The following is a 22638-nucleotide window of genomic DNA, read 5'->3' as shown; positions in this document are numbered from 1 at the left end:
CTGCAGCTGTTTTCATCAAGCTATCTGGTCACATAAACTTAACTTTTATTTCTTTGTTAGAGAAAGGTACGTGGAAAAAAACTGACAAACAGATGCATTCAGAATGTGTTCTTGAAACTTTTCAAGGAAATGAAAAGACTGTAAGAAAATAGAGTTTAAAATGAAATGGGAAATGTTACAACACACAAATTTATTATATTTCATTGTTTCCACAGAGAGAAAGAGTAACTTACATTTAAGTAAGTGATAAAATCTAAACAGACCACACGTTTAAACGATCTGTGGCCCTTATAGGTTTAAAAAATGTTAATAATAACTCCAAAGGGGCACTCAAAATACTGTCTCTTGTGCATCTCTACCCACGCTGCTAGTCCATAAGCACATTCACCCCCACCCAAGCAGGAGGCTCAAACTAATGTGCCAGATACCTCACAGTAATTGCTGTAACCTTCTTTAGACTGTGTTTGAAAAACAAGATGTTAATAAAATTACTTGAATGCCAAGAAAAACCACTTGTTATAACAATTGTGTCTAACAAAGGATAAAATCAGTTAACATTAAGATATAACACACTCAAAAGACTTTAAAAACAACAACAAAAATAAATCTTGCCTCTGGGATATTATATTGATTGTGACAACTACCTTATCGAGGCCAGAAAGTTTATTTTTAAATAATAATTATCTGTTTATATACATGAAACAATACTTCAATTCATTTGTCATTTTTTCAAGGTTTTCAGCAAAGTATTAGTCCAAAAGGAGTTTTTCTCTCTTTTTAAATCCCCTTCAAAGTATCCTAAGATACGACTAACAGCTTTACGCATAGAAATAAACAAGAAAACTGTGACCCTCTATACCATCTTGCACAGAATACAAAATCCATGAATTTAAAGCATTAAAAAAAATTTCCTCTACCATTTCATTTAGCATGCCCTTTCAAAGTAACTATCCAGGACTTCCCATTTGTCCTTTCCCCCACTCCCATGACCTAGATGACTTTAAGGATTTCTGCTATCTTTCAGGTAAGTTTTCCAACTAGATTTATGAGACAATATCATGTTTTGTACCATTATAGTTGCATTTACATTTCTCAAACATAAAGAAATGCTACATCAAAGTGTTCAATAATTGGAATATTAGGAAGATAAATTAAGGCACAAAGGAATTTTTTTTAAAGGACTACAAATGGAGAAAAAGCAAATCCAAGATTTCAAAGCTAATTTTTTAGGACAATCTTATGGGACCTACAGTATCATCCACATAGGAAATGATGCACATTCTGCTGTGTTGTCCTCACTAGATGATAATTCCATATGCTGACATTAAATAAAGGTTTGTGGGACAATGAAATCCTAGCTTTTCATTGCATTCACATAACAGGATATCACATATACATGATATATCACCCAGTGAAGCAATTTTCTGTATAATATCAAAACTAACAGAATATAAATCTTTTCCCTTTTTTTAAAATTTTTGTTAACATTTATTCCTTTTTGAGTGACAAAGAGAGACAGAACACAAGGAGGGGTGGGGCAGAAAGAGAGGGAGACAAAGACTCCGAAGCAGGCTCCAGGTTCAGAGCAGAGAACCTGACGTGGGGCTCAAACTCACGAACCATAAGATCTTGACCTGAGCCGAAGTCAGATGTTTAACTGACTGAGCCACCCAGGCACCTCATGAATCTTTTCCTTTTTAGTCAGGACTTAATATGTTCTGTTTAGGGAATATCTGCCTACCTTAAAGTCATGAAGATGATTTATCTCCAAATATTGTTGTTTTTTTCCCTCAGATCTAGGTCCACAATACATCTTAAATTTATTTTTGCTTGGTATAAGGTAGGGAATAAGATTCTTCATTTTCCATATGAATATCCAAACGAACCATACATGAACACTCTCTGTACTGCAGTAACAACTTTATCTGTTTCCGGACTCTCTAATTCAACTAATTCAACTAATTGAATTAGATTCAACTAATCTAAACCTTCTCCTTATTCCAATGTGTCTTTTTTACTGTCACTTCATAAGCTGATATCAGGTAGTGTAACCCCACCAAATTTGTTCTTCACAACTGTCTTCACTATTCTTGGACCTCTGTATTGATACCCATGTACATTTTGGAATCAGCTTCATGACCTTGGGGCAACCAGGATTTAATCATAAAAGGGGCACACATTAAAAGGACTCCTACAAATGAAAAAGACATATAATGCAAAAGAAAAATGAGCAAGACTTGGACAGGCACTTCAGAAGATATTGAAATAGCTTACAAATACATGTAAAAGTATTCAAACTCATTAGCTGTCAGTAAAATGCAAGCAAAAACCACATGAGATACCAACGCAAACCCATCAGAATGGCTAAAATGAAGACTATCAATGCCAAGTTTTCACAAGAAGTACTGCACCTGGAACCCTCATGGACTACTGGTAGGAAGGTAAAACACCTTAGAAAACTGCATGGAACTATCTAACAAAGCATAACTTATGATATGGCAATCCTACTCCTAGGTATATATGCCAAACAGAAATATACTCCAAAAGGGTATACACATGGACACAAATGATCAGCTCTATTCACTACAGCCCAAACATCAAGTTATCTAAATATCCATCAAAAACACATAATATTGCTCTATCCAACATCAGTTAACCACCTTATCTAGTATTGTTTACATATCCCTCATCACCATACTATGTATTTTACTTATTTGTTTCTCTCTATGCTAGAATGCCAGCTCATCTGGTGCATAATTTTTTGTCTCCTTAGGTGCAAGTTTCTCAACCTTGGCCCTTTTTGTTGACAGGCTAGATAATTCTTTATTGTCAGGGGCTGATATCTACATAACAGGATGTTTAGCAGTATCCTTGACTCTACCCACTAGTTCCTCCCCACCTCAAGTTATAACAACCAAAAATTGTCCCCAGACACTGCCATGGTCTCTGATCAAAATCACCTCCCATCCACCTTCCTTTCCGCAGTTTAAAACCATTGCCTCAGATTACTATTAAATTCCCAGATACTGTGAGAGTAGCTGAAATATAGTAGGAACCCATAAATATTTCTTAACATAATGTTTCAGGGTGCCTGGGTGGCTCATTTGGTTCAGCATCTCAGTCTTGATTTCAGTTCAGGTCATGATCTCATGGTCATGAGATAGAGCCCCACATCAGGCTCTGTGCTGAGTGTGGAGCCTACTTGGGATTCTCTCACTCACTTTCTCTCTGCCTCTCCTCTGCTCACGCATGCACATGCTCGCTTGCATGCGCTCTCTCTCTTCTCTATCTCTCAATAAATAAGTAAACATTTTTTTTTAATTTTTTTTTCAACGTTTATTTATTTTTGGGACAGAGAGAGACAGAGCATGAACGGGGGAGGGGCAGAGAGAGAGGGAGACACAGAATTGGAAACAGGCTCCAGGCTCTGAGCCATCAGCCCAGAGCCCGACGCGGGGCTCGAACTCACGGACCGCGAGATCGTGACCTGGCTGAAGTCGGACGCTCAACCGACTGAGCCACCCAGGCGCCCCAATAAGTAAACATTTTAAAAAGAGAATATAGGGGTGCCAGGGTGGCTCAGTTGGTTAAGCGTCCAACTTCAGCTCAGGTCATGACTTCACTGTTTGAGTTTGAGCCCCACGTCAGGCTCTGTACTGACAGCTCAGAGCCTGGAGCCTGCTTCAGATTCTGTGCCTCCCTCTCTCTCTGACCCTCTCCCACTCTCAATCTGTTTCTCTCTCAAAAATAAATAAAACATTAAAAACTTTAAAAAACAGAGAGAATATAATGTTCCTTCTTAGGATAAAAGGGAAAAATATTAAAGCATTTCTTTGCGATAGCAGCATAGGTAATCCATAGCAAACATTTTTTCATAGCAAACATTTTTAAATCATACACACACAGGTATGATTTACTCAGAAGCAAGTAAGGATTCCTTATATCTCACTGAAATGTGTCAATTTACTGCTATGTAGTAATCAACATAGCCCTTGATTAAAACATGTTTAAGTCTTAGTTAAAGCAAATTATCTTTCTCAAATCCCAATATTTGTATTCAAGAAAGTCATCAAGTAACAGAACTAGTGACATTTTTTTTTTGCCATTTTATTTATTTTTTTAAATTTATATCCAACTTAGTTAGCATATAGTGCAACAGTGATTTCAGGAGTAGATTCCTTAATGTCCCTTACCCATTTAGCCCATCCCCCTTCCCACAACCCCTCCAGTAACCATCCGTTTGTTCTCCATATTTAAGAGTCTTTTATGTTTTGTCCCCCTCTCTGTTTTTATATTCTTTTTGCTTCCCTTCCCTTATGTTCATCTGTTTTGTCTCTTAAATTCCTCATGTGAGTGAAGTCATATGGTATTTGTCTTTCTCTGACTAATTTCGCATAGCATAATACCCTCTAGTTCCATCCACATACTTGCAAATGGCAAGATTTAATTCTTTTTGACTGCCGAGTAATACTCCATTGTGTATATATATCACATCTTCTTTATCCATTCATCCATCGATGGACATTTGGGCTCTTTCCATACTTTGGCTATTGTTGATAGTGCTGCTATAAACATTGTGGTTCATGTGCCCCTTTGAAACAGCATACCTGTATCCCTTAGATAAATACCTAGTAGTACAATTGCTGGGTCATAGGGTAGTTCTATTTTCAATTTTTTGAGGAACCTCCATACTGTTTTCCAGAGTGACTGCACCAGTTTGCATCCCCAACAGCAGTGCAAAAGAGATCCTCTTTCTCCGCATCCTCGTCACCATGTCACAACTAGTGACATTTAGCAAGATTTTATTCTGGCTAAATACCATATGGCTACATTAACAAAATATTTCCCCCCAAAATTATGGAATTATACTTGATTTAGAAACTGCCATGGTTCTTCATAATGAATTAATTTTCATCATCTTTAGGACATCTTTAGGACAAGCACAACAAAACAGTGATCTCTTTCTACAGCTTATTCACTGTGCACATGCCCTGCTCCACCAGAAGTAGAGTCAGTGGGCCTTTATGGAATTCCACAAAGTCGGAATCTATGCAGATGTTCTTCCCCTTTTGGTTTTCCTTTAATTTGCAAATCTTGTAATCTAAGCCTGAAGTTGACCGAACCAACATCTAAACCAATATAGCAATATCAGCCAAAAACTCAATCTGTTTTCTATTTATATGTCAAGACTGCATCCTTTTGGTGGCTGAAAAATTTTGTTTTGAAATGATTACACAGAGAAACCGTAAGCCCTTTAGTAGTTTTATGAACTTGTCCTAGATGGAAAGCTTTTCTTTTAAAAGGCCTTTAGCTTCAGATGTAGAGCAGAAGAAAAAACAATTTTGAATTAAAAACTACTACCTTTATGTTTTTAACTATATACTAACGTCATCTTAAACTACATGACAGCAAAGTATCTCCCCCCCAAAAAAGACCTCAGTGATACTTGGAGACTTATTACATAGAAATGTGCTGCTTCTATTCTTCCTACTGGGAGGGACAGCAAGGATGCATTAATGAGGGGCATGAAAAAATTATTGTGACTGATGGATACGCTCATTACTTTCACAGGAGTGCTGGTTTCATGGTATATACATACGTCAAAATTTGCCATACAATACACTTTAAAGATGTGGTTTGTTGTATTTCAGTTACACCTCAGTGAAAATATAAATATATAAATATAGCATGAGCTTCTTTAGGGAATATAAACAAATAACCATTTTCCAATGAAAGTAAAGGGCTCCTGTTCATCAGAGATAGACAGTACTGGGCTAAGACATGAAGCCTGACAAACCTGTAGCACAAGTACTGGATAAACTGGGCACGGCCACATTTCTCCAACAGTCATGCAGGCAAAGCTTCCCCCAAACATTACATATATACATAATGTATACATATATACACACACATGCACATATACATACATACATGGTCGAGTATTCCCTGGCTGCCCTTCATATCTTTCTCACCCAATTAATGTGAGGTGCTCCTAATATGGACCTGACAATGTATGAAATACTTGAAAACATTATCTTATTAAATCCTCACAAGAACCAAGCCCAGTAGCTGTATATGAGCACCACTTTACAAATAAGAAATTAAGCCTGAATACTGTTGACTAATTTACTAATTTATGCAGCTAATAATTCATATCTAGGTCTGTGTGACTCCAAAACCTTTGTTTTTTTTTTCTTCCATTATTCTACACTTTTTGCCATGCATTCTGGAGTATTAGTGAATATTATAGAGCACTAACCTCCGCATAAATGTTTACAGAAAGAGAATTATAGAACCAAAAATGAAAACCAGATGCATTAAACACAAATATCACAATAGGTAGCATTCTTATTAGATTAATACTAAAAATGCTGCCACTGCAGGCTCAATGTCATCCAGAATATCATAAAGTCAAGGTTTGCTTTGAAGGCTTCTTTCTTCAACTATACATTATAGACTATTATCCTCTGGCAATCTTTCCTTACACTACATTTCCAGGAACTCCTGTAAATATTCCTGGCTAACAGCTCAGGAGAGATGAATCTATAGATCTGTACATGTAACAAGAAAATGTGGGGAAGAAAAAGAGAAAAACTGTGATGGTTTTCCACAAAGAGGTCATCAGAAAGAATCCATATGTATACCCATACACCAAATTAAGGTTAGAGTAACACAGTTTAATAAAAAGATAAAGTGAGCTACATACGTAATGTGAAATTTCCTAGTAGCTACATTAAACAAAAGTAAAAAGAAACAGGTGAAATTCATTTTAATATACTTTTACATAATATATTCACAATATTATCATTTCAATTGGCATCAACCATGTTTAAATTTCTCATAGCCAAATCTGCTTGAACAATACAAGAATTGCTAGTCAGCTAATACTTAAGTATATGGATCCTAAAGAAAAGTGGAAAACATACGAAACACATTCAAGAGAAGAGATAACATCTTCTCAACTCCTTGTAATGATGGATTTCAATACTCACTTTCTGAAAAAAAGGGTCAAAACTTTGTGTGGGTTCGTTCCTCAAGGACTTCTATTAAAATCAGGCAGAACCACATGACAAGAATTAAATGTAGCTCTTGGAAAATACACCTCTCTGCAACACTGCTACATGAAACATACACTGTAGTAAAATGGCAGGAGAAACAGCCCCATTTTAATAAAATTTGTGGCTAATTTTTTATCTCAAATTTAGAATCAGACAGTATAGGAAACAAACCTTTCACAAATGCTTTCTTCTTTGCCTTACCGTCATTCTCTTACACAAAATCTTACAAAACTAAACATGAGATCCTTAGATCTGGTGATAGCACATCATGGCCTATTTTAAGCTTTAAGCTTTCTATTTATGATCAATGTTTTAAAATATGTATATTCATGAAATATGTATACAATAGGATAATGTGCATAAGGTAGCATTAATAATCATTGTTAAATGAAAACACACCATATTAACAAAAGGCAAAAACAAGCAAGGTGCAAATAAGAATGATACAACCGAAATGTTTTTTAAAAATGTTTTTGTGGGGCGCCTGGGTGGCGCAGTCGGTTAAGCGTCCGACTTCAACCAGGTCACGATCTCACGGTCCGTGAGTTCGAGCCCCGCGTCCGGCTCTGGGCTGATGGCTCAGAGCCTGGAGCCTGTTTCCGATTCTGTGTCTCCCTCTCTCTCTGCCCCTTGCCCGTTCATGCTCTGTCTCTCTCTGTCCCAAAAATAAATAAACGTTGAAAAAAAAATTTTTTTAAATAAATAAATAAATAAATAAAAAATAAAAATGTTTTTGTGTGTGTATATATGGCCAATTAACTCTGAATCTCCAAATATCTTCAAATATATATATATTTGAGATCTATATATATATATCTCAACAAGGAAAGCAAATGAAATTACTCCTGAATTGTACTATAGCATAAATAAGAACGAGAAAAACCAACAAATTTAAATAACATTTACATAGGGAGATCAGAAATATTCAAAATTGAGCTCTGGGCCCAGAGCTCAGTAAGGATTATGTGGAAAAAAGTAGAAACTGCAAGGTCCTACTAGTGGCAGAACATAGATAAAATCACCTAGGATTTACTTCCAGAAGCAAGAAGTCTCACCTAAGTGGGGAATTGCTGAAAACAGGTCTCAGATCAGTTGGATCAAAGTGTTGTCTACTAATGAATCAATGGAAAGGGCTGAGAATGAGTGCAGGACCAGAGATGCCAGTCAGAGAGGAATCACAACAGACATGTCCTCAGGAACTCAACAGGAAACGGAAATATGGAAGAAAGCAGATGAAGGTAAATGTCTTACCAGAAAACCAGAGGAGGGGGGAAAAAAAAGAGGAAGAACTGAAGTCATTGCCCCAAGGTGTCATTTATTAAAGAAACCCTATACTTCACCATATCTACAGAAAAAAACATACACCCACTAGGAAACCAGGTAACACATCTGAACCCCTCCAACCACAACTCCTAACCTCTATAAAACTATTGTTAAAACTAGCCCAGAAAAAAAAACATACTGTGTTCATCATGAACAAAAAAGACAAAAGAAAAAGAAAAAGAAAAAAAGAAAAAGAAAAAGAAAAAAAGAAATTAATAACATTCACACTAAGCTACTAAAAAACAGAATTTTATCTTAATGAAAATACCCCCCAAATCCCACAAAATAGAAAACTATAACCCCACAGTACAAGATAATCACCTAAACATGCATGCCTCACTTAGTGACTTTAATTTGTTCCTGAAAACTCTACCACTAAATGAAAAGGCATGAAATGGAAAATCATTTCTATTACTTTCAATGGTAAAAACTGTAATAAGTTCTATTCCAATCCAGATTTTCACAGAGAAAAAGATAGTAAATAAATACTAAATATGTACTTACATGACAAACATTAGTCTGAAAGTAAATACACATTGTACTTTAATTATAAAATAATGAAAGTTTATCACACTAGTCAAAGTAGAAAGACTTGTTTGTAAGTGGTTGTTGATTTAAAAAAGGTATCAGGAAGTCCATTTCATGGAAGGTAAATCTCCTTTCAGGTGACCTACTTTCAGGTGGATATCCAGTATCAGAATGAGACATGTTTAATGAGAATTACCTTTCCATCATACTATGATAATAAAAAAAATTTTTTCAACCTGACATAGCCATAAAAGAAGAATCCGTGTGTGAAAAAAAGTACAATGTGAAAGCTTGACTGACTTCTCATAGTTTGTCTCCATTTAATACATCACATACATTTTAAGGTTCTCAAATATCATGACTATTTCTAATGACATGATATAATTTCTGAGAACATACACCAGGTCAGTAGTTGGCTAATTCTTAAGAAAATGCCCTTTTTTAAAACTTGATTTCCATTTTCAATCCTCTTTATAAAAAAGACCATCTTTTGCTTAATGATTTAAGCTTTTTCCCTTTGCTTTTCTTTTATCTACACCATTCTCCCCATCAGTTTTTCAACCTTTTTGGGATTCATGGATCCCCTGCTCCCAGATCACACATTAAAATAAAATTATAGCAGAGAAATACTGGGACAAAATAAAAACGAAAATCAAGAGTGTTCCCAGACCAGCAGGGGTGGCAGGACCCAAGTCCCCTAGCGCCGTGAGGACACACGGCTGGCCAATGAGTATAACTGGGGTGGCCAGGAGCCCAGTAACAAAGGTAGTCCCTTTGCTGACCCGTTGGTACCACGGGAGGCTGGCGCCCAGCCGAGACCAGATTTGTGGAGCAAAGACAACTGGGAAGGTCTGGAGACAATGAACCAGTAAGGGAAAGCTGAGCAAGCCTGGAAGAAGCTCAGAGGAGCATCAGCAGGAGCTGGAGGCCAAACATACTGAAAAGAAGGTGGGCAAGGATCCTGTGAAAGTGAGAAACTGGAAGCTGGGTGGAAACTGGTGTGGGTGCTTTCTGGCCGCAGAGAGCAGGCCCCACTGATGTATTTATTATACAAACTGTACGAGTCTAGCTGGCCTGGCCAGGCACATCTCACAGGTACATAGTTGGAGTCACAATAAATTCTATTTCACAAAAAAATAGAGTGTTCCCAACATCTGAAAGCTGTGGCTGTAAAAAACAGACAAGAGTTAAGAAGGTGCTACCACATCATCCTTCTCACCAGGTATAAAAAATAATGGTTAATACAGTTCATGCACCTATTGCTATATGACAAAGCACTAAAAATCATACTGCTTTAGACCAATAACCACTTTATTTCCCATGATTCTGTGGATTGGGGAGGTGCTGGTTCTGCCATTCTCTCCTGGGCTCATATTCCACCTTCTAAGTTGGCTGAGCTTTGGGCTCAGTTGGGAAAGCAAGAATGGTTAAGTCTCTTTCCATGTGGACTTTCACCCTCACATGCTGTTGGTGATGATGACTTGATGTAGAGGCTTCAGTATGCAAATATTTATCAAGCATGTGACTGTGGTACGTTTACTGATCGATTATTAGTTAAAGCAAGTCTCACAAACAAGCTTAGTTTCAAGTGGGAGGGGCCTACACAAGAACATGGAGAGGCAGGATTGGGAAGTTCGATTCACTGAAAGACATTAACCATAATAATTAGAAGTAGTGTACTTTAAAAGTTATTTGATAGAATATTCTGACTAGAAACTACTGTTTTGATTAAGCTGCAGTGGTAGCTTCACCTGAAACCATATGTAGAAATAGGACTCTTATTTCATATTCAATTACTGCGTTTTGTGTTAAAGCTCTATTATAACAAGAAGAAAAAGTTGTATAGATTTTAAAGAACTATTACATGTGGTAAGTCTGTAACTAAATAAGCAATTATAGATGTGAAACACCATTATGAATCAGAAAGTCACAAACTCAGAATGGTCAAATAATAAGAAGATATGAAAGAAGAATTAACTGAAGATTGAGGATTTTTTAAAAATTGACAATGTGCAAAATGAAACCATAATGAGAAACCACTACATATTTCTTAGAATGGCTAAAATGAAAAAGATTGATAAAGCCAAGTGTTAATGAGGAAGTAGAACTAAAAATCTCATATGCTGTTGGTAGGATTGTAAAAATAGGACAACCACTTTGAAAAACACACTCCTAACATGTGATTCAGCCATTCTACTCATAGGTATCGGTCCAAAAGAAAAGAAAGCACATGTTTATACAAATACTTGAAAATTATGTTCCTAGCAGCATTATTTGTAAAAGCCAGGAACAATTGAAAGATACATCAATAGGTGAATGGATAATCAATCATCATAAGATAGTAGCAAGCAATAAAAATGAACTATTGATAAATGCAATAACACAGATGAACCTCAAATTAAATATGCTGTATAACAGAAGAAAAAGTGACCTAGCCAAAGAAAAAGTGCATGCTGTATGATTCCATTTATATAAAACTCTAGAAAATGTAAACTATAGTGATAGAAGGTAGATAAGTAATCATCTGAGGAAAAAGAACTGGGAGGGAAGAGTTATAGAGGGACACAAAGAATATTTGGGGAGTGATAAATATGTTCCTTACCTTGTTTGTAGTGATGATTTCATAAGTGTATATATATGTCAAACACAAAATTGTACACTTTAAGTATATATAGGTTATTCTACGTCAGTTATACTTCAATAAAGCCATTTAAAAGTGTGTGCACACACATTACAGGGTTTTTTGCTACAATTTATAATTCTAAACGGAGAGTTATGTCAGTATATCAAGGAAGTTGTATTAATAAATAAAACTGACAGTATTTTAATTTTTTATGCTACAACATAACAGCAATTGAATACACTGGCTCAATTGAATGCATAAAACCAGGAGGAATCAGGTTCTTTATGGCTCAGTTTAACCATGTGCTCGGGCTACGATGTACTTAGAGCTTGTTTCTATCTGATCGTTGTCCATTTTGCTCTTTCTTTGCTAACCTAACTATCTCAACTCTTCCTTATACCCCCGTTCCAACAAGGTATCTTCACTCTCCTTTCTAGGTAAATTCTTTATTTACTAGTAATTTTTATTGGCATTAACCTTTCTTTTTAATAGTTCTGATTTTGAATCAGGATTATTGCTCTGATTACAACATGGCATAAATTTCCTCCACACTTGTTTTCCCCATAAACTCTGCTTTAGTATGAAATTTTGCTGAATGTAAGCGTGCTGCTCCAAATACACTTTATATTCTCTGCACCCTGCTTCCTGCCTTGGGAGATTGACCCACACTATACAGGTTGCTAAATGGGCTCTCTGAACCTTCAGAACCCAGCCTCTGGCTTCTGGCTGGGTTCAGCCTGAGGGAGCCATCTAGAGAAAAGAGAGTAAAGTTGGTACACCTCTGACTGCTCTATCTCTACCAAATCCTTCCACCAGAGGCTACTGCTTCTGTATGTGACCCTCCTGACGGGGCTCCCTTTTCAGGCTCTGCTAATGGCTCTCTCCCCTTGTCTGAAAATGGTAAAAGGTCTCAGCTCCCGCATGGTTCACTGTAACTTTCCTCAAAATATCCAATTTGAGTATGTCGTCTGTTTCTAGGCAAGACCCTAACAAAACAGGTTTTGAGGAATACATATAGCATATAATAGCAAATAAGGAAGTTCTTTCTAAAAACTAAGCCAACTTTCCTTTGGTTTGGTCACTTACATACATCCATTTTGGTGGGCCATTTGAGATTTGTGCCAATTTCAGGATCACAAGGAAATATACAGCAGTATCTGTAAATATGACCTTACAACACACCACTTAGGAGTGTCCATAGTTCAGATACTATTTTTTTGGAATAAATACATTTTAAAAACTTTCCCAGGTTAAAATATAACATAATAATATGTGTCTCAGTTTACAGATTTGTCCAGCATGTGTTTTAAAACTTTATAAGTGTGAGTCAAGTATGCAGTATCCTGGCTCTCTTCCTTCCCCCACGGGAAAATTAAAAATTTGCTTTAAATAAGTGAACTTGGGGGGCGCCTGGGTGGTGCAGTCGGTTAAGCGTCCGACTTCAGCCAGGTCACGATCTCGCGGTCCGTGAGTTCGAGCCCCGCGTCAGGCTCTGGCCTGATGGCTCAGAGCCTGGAACCTGTTTCCGATTCTGTGTCTCCCTCTCTCTCTCTGCCCCTCCCCCGTTCATGCTCTGTCTCTCTCTGTCCCAAAAATAAATAAATGTTGAAAAAAAAAAATAAATAAATAAATAAATAAATAAATAAGTGAACTTGGTAAATGTTGCATAATTAACATTCATGCTAATGACTTTTGTTTACTAAAGGCAGTGTAACATTTCAAGATATATAAAGTGTATCTCTAAGTCCATGAGAGAAAGCACTGTAATGTAATGTCATCTTCTAATGTCATTATAAGATATAAGTAATAGTAATATCATCTTATTTCTTTAAGATTTCATTACATCTACAATTAGATGAATAGAGAATACTCTAGATAATAAATACTAAAGTCCAGAGGCTCATGAACAATCCATGATATTCGATACCCTACTATACAGACTGATTGCATTAAAAACCGCTATGCCAACGTGGCAGCTCTGATTAGTGATATGTCAAAGATTTTTACGTAAAAGCCCATTCTTTGAAAGTAGTAAAGAGAGCCAGAGATCCATGCAGAGAACTAGAAGAAAATGCAGAACACCCACAGGAGGGAAAAATACCAGAGAGATGGGCAAGTCAAAGAGTTGTGCTTGAAAGAAGGCCAAGGAACTGCTTGGAAAGCGCATGTATTAAAAAAACATCAAAGACTGGAAGACTAGCATAAATCTCTCTTTTGTGTCTGCAGAAGCAATACCAGCCCCAAATGTGATTTCCTCATTCCTCATGAACACAATAGGATGAAAATTAGTCAAAACTCAAAATACATAGTATCACATGTAAAATCATTGGTGACATTTCACAACAAAAAGATACGTTGCATACCTATTATCCCAAGCAATCTCCCTTCTACTTCTAATTAACAGAACTTCTATTTACTTTAGACACAACATGAAATAAAGTCTCTTCAGTGACACTTCAGGACACTGAAACTGTGCTTAACTTCTACCCAAATAACTACTGCTTTCAGGCAGTGGCTACCAAACACCCATCCCATGGAATCCTGCCAATCCAAGATGACTCTTTGGCAGTCTGTAAAAAAAAAAAAAAAAAAAAAAAAAAAACTGCTACAAAAAAATTAATCCTTTGAACTAACTGTATTATATTTAATGAACAGTCCTTAATTTTTAAATTAAGACTTTACTCTTATATATAGCTAACTTACTTTGCTTTTTTCAAGGTGAATTTAAGATAAAAACAGGTATTTTATGTTTTTTACATGTCTTTGGTTGCCAAATTTCAATTTTTCTGATTATTAAAATCCAATCTTGGAAATAGGGCCAGAGAGTGCCTATTTAATAAGAGATAAGGGATTCCAAACCAAATGAAATGAGGAAATTTTCTCACTCTTACAAGAATTTCTCACCACCAAATGGATATATGATAGAAGTCTCTGGAACAGCTTTGTTTTGTTTGTTTGTTTAATTTATTTATTTATTTTGAGACAGAGAGAGAATGTGCAAATTGCACAGAGAGAAAGGCATAGAGAGAGAATCTCAGGCAGGCTCCACACTGTGAGTGTGGAGGAGCTCGATCTCACAAAGAGTGAGATCATGACCTGAGAGCTAAAATCAGACACTTAACCGACTAAGCCACCCAGGTGCCCCAAGATTTTCTTTATCTTTATCAGGAGAAAAACTATGTGATGTTCAACATTCTTTCCACTTCCAATTTTCTATGATTCTGTCATTATAAAGGACATATCTCTATTCCATATAATGTATATAAAGTGATGACAGTGTATTATATGATTAAACATTCTTTAAGTTCTGCAGTCAGCTGTTAAATAATGTTACTCTTTTGCTACATTCTCGGAGCCATTTAGCATACAGTATACAATGAACTCTGGTTTTCCTAAAAGAGTGTATATTCTGTAGTATACTGTCTGTACTTCTCCTCCCCTCATATTATTATACCAAAATCTCCCTCCAAAACCTAAATGGCTTATCTGGAATTATTATGGAATCACATACACACATACACACATACACACAAACAATAATAATAATTTAAAAATTACTAGAATACCAAAATATATATTTTAGTGATAGTCATGAATGCAATTTAAAACTGTGGGCTAGGGACGCCTGGGTGGCTCAGTCGGTTGAGCATCCAATTTCGGTTTGGGTCATGATCTCTGTGCTGGCAGCACACAGCCTGGAGCCTGCTTCAGATTCTGTGTCTCCCTCTCTCTCTTCCCCTCCCCTGCTCATTCTCTCTTTCTCTCTCAAAAATAAATAAACATTAAAAAATAATAATATAAAACAAAAAACTGTGGGCTAACTACAACATACTTATGTAAAAAGGATAAAATATGAGGAAGACTAGGATTATTTCCATAGCAATTACCCCTTCCTTGAAAAGGCACTATAAATTTATAAAAATAAAAAATTATAATCCAATCAAATCGAAAGAAAATGCTGTTGACTTTTCATAAGAATAATTTAATAAGCAGTATAAGCAACTGACAATGTCCATAGCAACAGGTTCTCAATAAAGTATTTGCCAGAGAAATGGATGGCAATGGACACATCTTGTACATCTCCACAGGGGGAAGGAGGTCTTAAGACTGTGCACCACTGGTTTGGAAGAAGGTATCAAAACCCAGGTGCAGTATGTATGGCTTGTCAGATTAAGAGACTTTTTTTTTTTTAACTTAAATTCAAGTTAGTTAACATATAGTGTAGCATTGGTTTCAGGGGTAGAATTTACTGATTCATCACTTATATATAACACCCAATACTCATCCCAACAAGTGCCCTCCTTAATGTCCATCACCCATTTAGCCCATCCTCCCACACACCTCCCTTCTGCAACCCTCAGTTCTCTGTATTAAGTCTCTTGGGGCACCTGGATGGTTTAGTAGGTTGAGCGTCCAACTTCAGCTCAGGTCATGATCTCGCAGTCCATGGGTTCAAGCCCTGCATCAGGCTCTGTGCTGACAGCTCAGAGCCTGGAGCCTGCTTTGGATTCTGTGTCTCCCTCTCTTTCTGTCTCTCCCCCACTCACACTCTCTTTCTCTCTCAAAAATAAACATTTAAAAAATATTTAAAAAAAAAAGTCTCTTATGGTTTGCCTCCCTCTCTGTTTTTATCTTATTTTATTTTTCCTTCCCCTGAGATTTTCTCAGTCATAAAAAATGATTTCTATATTTTGGAGCTACTAATATTCAAATAAAGGGCTAGTATGACTATAAAGCAAGCTTATTAAAATCTATTCACTAAAAAATAAATATTTTGAGGGCCTACTAGATAGAAGGCATTGTGCTTAATAACAAGAAGATAATAAAGTCAAGATAAAGTCAACATTCTCAGGGTGCATGTGACATTAGACAGTATCTCAAACAGCCACTGCATGAATGTATGGCTTTCTCCATCTCCATTTGATTCAGTCACTTCTCTTTTAATTATTCTCCTACCTTTCCATTAGTTCAGTTTTTTCCTTTTCCTTCCTCAATGGTTCCTTATATCAACCACCTTTATGTCTATGAACTTGAGTTTATTTTTTTTAAGTGAACTCCACACCCAATGTGGGGCTCGAACTCATGATCCCAAGATCAAGAGTTGCATGCACTACCAAATCAACCAGCCAGGCACCCCAAACTTGAGTTTCTTAATTCAAACTACAGCAGTCTTCCCTTACCTACAGTTTCATTTTCTGGATTTCAGTGTTACCCACGGTCAACCACGATCCAGAAGCAGATGATCCTCCTTCTGAAGTACCATGAGAGGTCAATAGTAGCCTAACTACATCATAACACCTACTTCATTCACCTCACTTCATCTCATCACATAGGTATTTTAGCATCTCACATCGTCACAAGAAGAAGAGTGAATACAGTATAATAAGATATTTTGAGAGAAAGAGACCATTACATAACTTTTATTACAGCATACTGTTATAACTGTTCTATTTTATTATTGTTGTTAATCTCTTATTGTGCCTAATAGGGGCACTTGTACCCCAGTGTTTTTTTTTAAATGTTTTTATTTATTTTTGAGACAGAGAGAGACAGAGCATGAGCGGGGAAGGGGCAGAGAGAGAGGGAGACACAGAATCTGAAGCAGGCTCCAGGCTCTGAGCTGTCAGCACAGAGCCCGACGCGGGGCTCGAACTCACAGACTGTGAAATCGTGACCTGAGCTGAAGTTGGACGCTTAACCAACTGAGCCACCCAGGCACCTCGTACCCCAGTGTTTATAGCAGCACTCTCAACAATAGCTAAATTATGGAAAGAGCCTAAATGTCCATCAACTGATGAATGGATAAAGAAATTGTGGTTTATATACACAATGGAATACTACATGGCAATGAGAAAGAATGAAATATTGCCTTTTGTAGCAACATGGATGGAACTGGAGACTGTTATGCTAAGTGAAATAAGTCATACAGAGAAGGACAGATTCCATATGTTTTCACTCCTATGTGGATCCTGAGAAACTTAACAGAAGACCATGGGAGAGGGGAAGAAAAAAAATGGTTAGAGAGGGAGGGAGCCAAAACATAAGAGACTCCTAAAAACTGAGAACAAACTGAGGGTTCATGGGGGGTGAGAGGGAGGGGTGGGTGGTGATGAGTATTGAGGGCACCTGTTGGGATGAGCACTGGGTGTTGTATGGAAACCAATTTGACAATAAATTTCATAATAAAAAAATTAATTTAAAAAAATCTCTTATTGTGCCTAACTTATAAATTAAACTTTACCATGGGTACGTATGTACAGGAAAAAACAGTATATATAAGGTTTGGTACTATCTATGGTTTCAGGCATCCACTGGGGGTCTTGGAACATACTCCCCCAGGGAAACGGGGGACTACTATACCTCAGATAAACTCATACCCTCCTTCCAAGTGCCTTCCATTTTTGTTACTTTATTTAAAATTGGAATGGGGTGGGAGCACCTGGGTGGCTCAGTCAGTTGAGCATTTCACTCTTGATTTCAGCTCAGGTCATGATCTCACCGTTCAGGAGACTGAGCCCTGCATGGGGCTCTGCAGTGATAGCACAGAGCCTGCTTGGGATTCTTTCTTTCTCTCTCTCTCTCTCTCTCTCTCTCTCTCTCTCTCTTTGCTCCTCCCCCACTCACACACACTCACACACTCGTGCACACACTCACTCTTTCTCTCAAAATAAATAAATAAACTTAAAAAAAAAATTGGAATGGGTAGGGAGGGAACATGCCCTGTCTTGAAATTACTTTGCATTAGACAAAAGTTGGCACTACACTTCATTAAATAAGAGTATTTCTAGGCCTTGGTAACCACAGTGCAATGTGGTTTGGAGAACATCAATTAAGGAAGCATTTTCCTGATTGATGAAAAATAACTCATTTATGATCATCTACCTCTTCTGGAAGGTTATGCAGTGTATTAATGTAGCACATAATAAAAACAACAAAAAAAATTATGTATTTCTTAAATTAGCTACTTCTATTTTCCAATCTCCATGTGCTTTGCATGTTCCTGCTATCATGCAAAGAAGATCCCCTCTGCATTTAATAAAACAATGTGTTAAAACAAACAAACAAACAAATCAGGGCAGTCCCTTTACACTGAAAAACTTCCAGCTAAGTAGCTATGTAACAGTATGTGTCACTCTGTTTAAAACAATAAAAGTAAAATCAACAACAAAAGTATACTCCACTTCTACAGAAATATACTGAGACAACATATGCACATAACAAAATACTAAGAAGTTACTGTTTAAATAAGTGTGTAACTTATTTGCTAATTTTAAAATAATTCTATTATTAACTCTAAAAATAACTGGCCAGAAAATAGGAAGGTTGGATGCATGAACAAGAAGTTAGGGCACCCTAAATGCAAAGGTATGTTCCATCTACAGACCTGGCAAGTGGGCAAAGGCCTGGGTCCACAACTAACTATGACGGAATCTCACTTAGTTTCAGTTTCTTCATGTATAAAATGAAAATAGCACAATCTCCTCCACAGTCTTGTTTTAAGATTAAATGATGTTACATAATGGAAAATATGTAACAGACTAGATACATAGTAGGCATTCAACATTTGCTTTCCATTCCCCAGTGCTGTAATAGCATAGTCAACAAGCATATGCCTCATAAAAATTTTGAGTTATAACTTTTTTCTAAATCCCAGAATCTGGGAAACAGATTTTAAAAGAATTGACCTATAATTAGACTCGTTATTATATTCAACTTTGGAGTTATTAAAAAGTGTCTAATCTGTTCAACATCACCATCTTCTAACCCACTGCACACTTAGAATTAACTCTTAAAATGTGTACATATTCACAAAGCACTAGCTCAGAGAGACAATTCTATTCACCAGCAAGCATAATGCAACACCTGCAAGAAACACAAGACAATCCTATGTGGAAATGTCCTTGAGACAATAAACATTCAGACAAAGATGCTACATACAGTTGTTTATTATAATCAGATCAGCAAATAAGTGAAAACAAAATGAGTATTTCCTGCCATCATCTTCCATTAGAAAGAAAGGTATAAAACAAGAGAGAAAAAAGACAGCATGCAGGCAAGAGAAAGCTTATATATAATAACAAGACACTCTAGAAGTTACAGAAGTTACAGTCCATGAAATGACTTGTGAACTTAATTCAAAAGTATCTTTGCATTTATTCATCAATAACCACTCTTAAAACCACCCAGCAAATGATACACACATATAGAAGTCTCTTGCTAGAATGATTCCTCTACTGTGAAATAATTTAAGGAGCAGAAATGAGAAGAGGAAAATAAATGTCTACAATAGATATATTTTCTTAAATAGGCAAATTCTATTTTAATCAGGACTACATTCATTGCCCCTATGGTGATTAATTTTGTGTCAATGTGGCTAGGCCACAATAACCAGATTTGGCCAAATAATATTCTAGATGTTTCTGTCAAGGTAGTTTTACGTAAGATTAATATTTAAATCAGTAAAGTTTGATTCTTAAGCAGATTATGCTCTATAATATGAGTGTGCTTTATCCAGTCTCTTTCTCTCTCTCTGTCTCTGTCTCTGTCTCTCACCATACACATACACACACATATATCCCACATGATACTGGTTTTGTTTCTAGGGAGAACCCTAACTAATATGACTCCCATACCATTAAATTCAACCCTCAATAAATGACATCATCACCAACTACATATAATCACCTTACTCTTCCTTTTTGTCTTATTTTTTTTTATAAAATAATCCCTCAGGGGCGCCTGGGTGGCGCAGTCGGTTGGGCGTCCGACTTCAGCCAGGTCACGATCTCGCGGTCCGTGAGTTCGAGCCCCGTGTCGGGCTCTGGGCTGATGGCTCAGAGCCTGGAGCCTGTTTCTGATTCTGTGTCTCCCTCTCTCTGCCCCTCCCCCATTCATGCTGTCTCTCTCTGTCCCAAAAATAAATAAACGTTGGGAAAAATAAAAAATAAAAAAAAATAAAATAATCCCTCAATAAATGAATCTTGTAAAAACAAAAACAATCTCCTTAATCATACAGTTAGCAGGGTTGATAAGGAATGGAAAACCTTTCAAGAACTGCAAACCCAACCCAGCAGGTAGGCAAATGCCTTCTACGAATACATCTTTCTGTGGAGTTTCCACAGGTCTACATGCACTTGAACTTAAAGGGCCAAACATCAGCAAAACTGAAATCAACAAAGTTTCCCTCCAGCACAGCAGCTTATCTTCTTCTCTGTGACACCCATTCTTTTTCAGCACTTTTGTCAACACATCAGTGCCCTAATTCTCACGCTGGCTTCAATATAGTATTGAGTTCCTCTAGCCAGATTATCATCTCACTTTTTGCATCTTCTCAACTCCAGGATTCCCATTTGGTTTTCTATAATTTCTAACTCCTTACTGAAATCCTTTATCTGTTGAGTCATTGTTACCATGCTTTCTTTAATTTTAGAAACACAACTCATTTAGTTCTTAGAACATATTATATGAATATAATATGGTATAACAACTCTAGAAATCTGTCTTCCTCCACAATGTGCAGCTACTAATGTCTCTGCTCTGCTCTGCTTTTCTTTAATTCTTGTTATTTTAAAGCCTAGTTTCCTGGAGTTGCCCCTGTGTCTATGTAGCTTAGCCAATGATTCAACAGAGAATTTACTTAAATACTCAATAAAGGTTGTCATCCTTTCCAAAAGGATCTATGTATGGTCAGGGTAGTATATCCAACATCCAGAACAGTTTCAAGTCTCCCCACATTTTAGTTTAGTCTCCACTGTGGAAAGCCATCATAAAAGTTACTATAATAAAAAAACACAGAAACTAAAAAACATTTTCCTTAATGATGCTAATCTTTTATTTCAAAACTGAATTCTGTTCTATTACTTGTTTTCTTTTGTCTCCTACTGTCACCCTGCATATGAGAAAACAGTAGGCAGAGAAATAAAAAGGCTTGAGCCACAGGAAACCCTAAATATGTTTTTAATTCCTTTCTCTTCTCTCTTGTAAGAGCATTGTCTTATGGTAACAAAGATTTTAGGATAGCAAAATTCACTCTCTGGAATAACAATATAAACTTTTAATAGTGGTTCAAAGAATTTTTTTAATTTCCTTACCCAGAAGATCCAGTGCTCTTACAAACACCAAGGAGGGGCCTTTTTTCAGCAAAGTTGTCACACTTTTGAGTACCTGATAAAGAACATAAAATAAAATGTAAAATAAAACTTTGAGAAGTATTCTTGTATATTTTCCATTATCTTCTTGCTCTCAAATTATTTACAGCTGAAGAGACAGCAAAACATTTATTATAAATTGACATAATTTATACACTTGACTGAACAAAAATAGAACAGCTATAAGTAAAACATAACTATTTTTAAAGTGGAACCAGCATTTAAAATATCTTTTTTAAAAAACTGGCACATTGAAAAAAAAAATTTTTTTTTTAAAAAAGATGGGGCGCCTGGGTGGTGCAGTCGGTTAAGCGTCCGACTTCAGCCAGGTCACGATCTCGCGGTCCGTGAGTTCGAGCCCCGCGTCAGGCTCTGGGCTGATGGCTCGGAGCCTGGAGCCTGTTTCCGATTCTGTGTCTCCCTCTCTCTCTGCCCCTCCCCCGTTCATGCTCTGTCTCTCTCTGTCCCAAAAATAAATAAACATTGAAAAAAAAAATTTAAAAAACTGGCACCAACTTCAATCTTATACACATTCTCCATGAGATCAGAAACCTCTTCCAACTCCACCAACTAATTACCTAAGACTAGTATAATTTTCATGTCAAAACTAAATAAAGGTAGGTCAGGCCAGAAAAATTATAAAATTATAGGCCAGTATCAATATACATAAATGCAAAATTCCTTTTTAAAAATGTAAACTGAGTAGCAATATATGAGAAAAAACAAAGTCTCGTAACAAAGTTGGATTTACTCAAGTTATAATTTCACATTACAAAACCTACTAATGTAATTGTTTATATTAGCAATGTAGCAGATGCAGAAAAAACATTCTATTCTGCACTATTCTATATACTACCCCTATTCATCTAGTCATGATGAGAACAAAACAAAACAAAAAAACTTGTTTTCTTGTCCCAATAATGATTATTTACAAAATATTCTACAACAAAATCATAGG

At 36.5% G+C, this 22638-nt stretch overlaps 1 protein-coding gene across 1 annotated transcript in view; it reads right to left on the bottom strand.

The window, feature by feature from the left end:
* The window catches only part of BCAS3 (BCAS3 microtubule associated cell migration factor), a 632238-nt gene that overhangs the window by 498765 nt on the left and 110835 nt on the right, over window positions 1–22638 (bottom strand). Inside the window, exon 9 of the mRNA XM_040497881.1 lies at window positions 21624–21696. Coding sequence (XP_040353815.1) covers window positions 21624–21696 — 73 coding nt within the window. The remainder of the gene's footprint in view (window positions 1–21623; window positions 21697–22638) is intronic.

Source organism: Herpailurus yagouaroundi, unplaced genomic scaffold, assembly GCF_014898765.1.
Source record: "Herpailurus yagouaroundi ecotype Mexico unplaced genomic scaffold, PumYag 189, whole genome shotgun sequence".
NCBI classification, from domain to species: Eukaryota; Metazoa; Chordata; class Mammalia; order Carnivora; family Felidae; genus Herpailurus; species Herpailurus yagouaroundi.
Note: the sequence above shows the minus strand (reverse complement) of the source record. Positions and strands in the feature narration are given on the sequence as shown.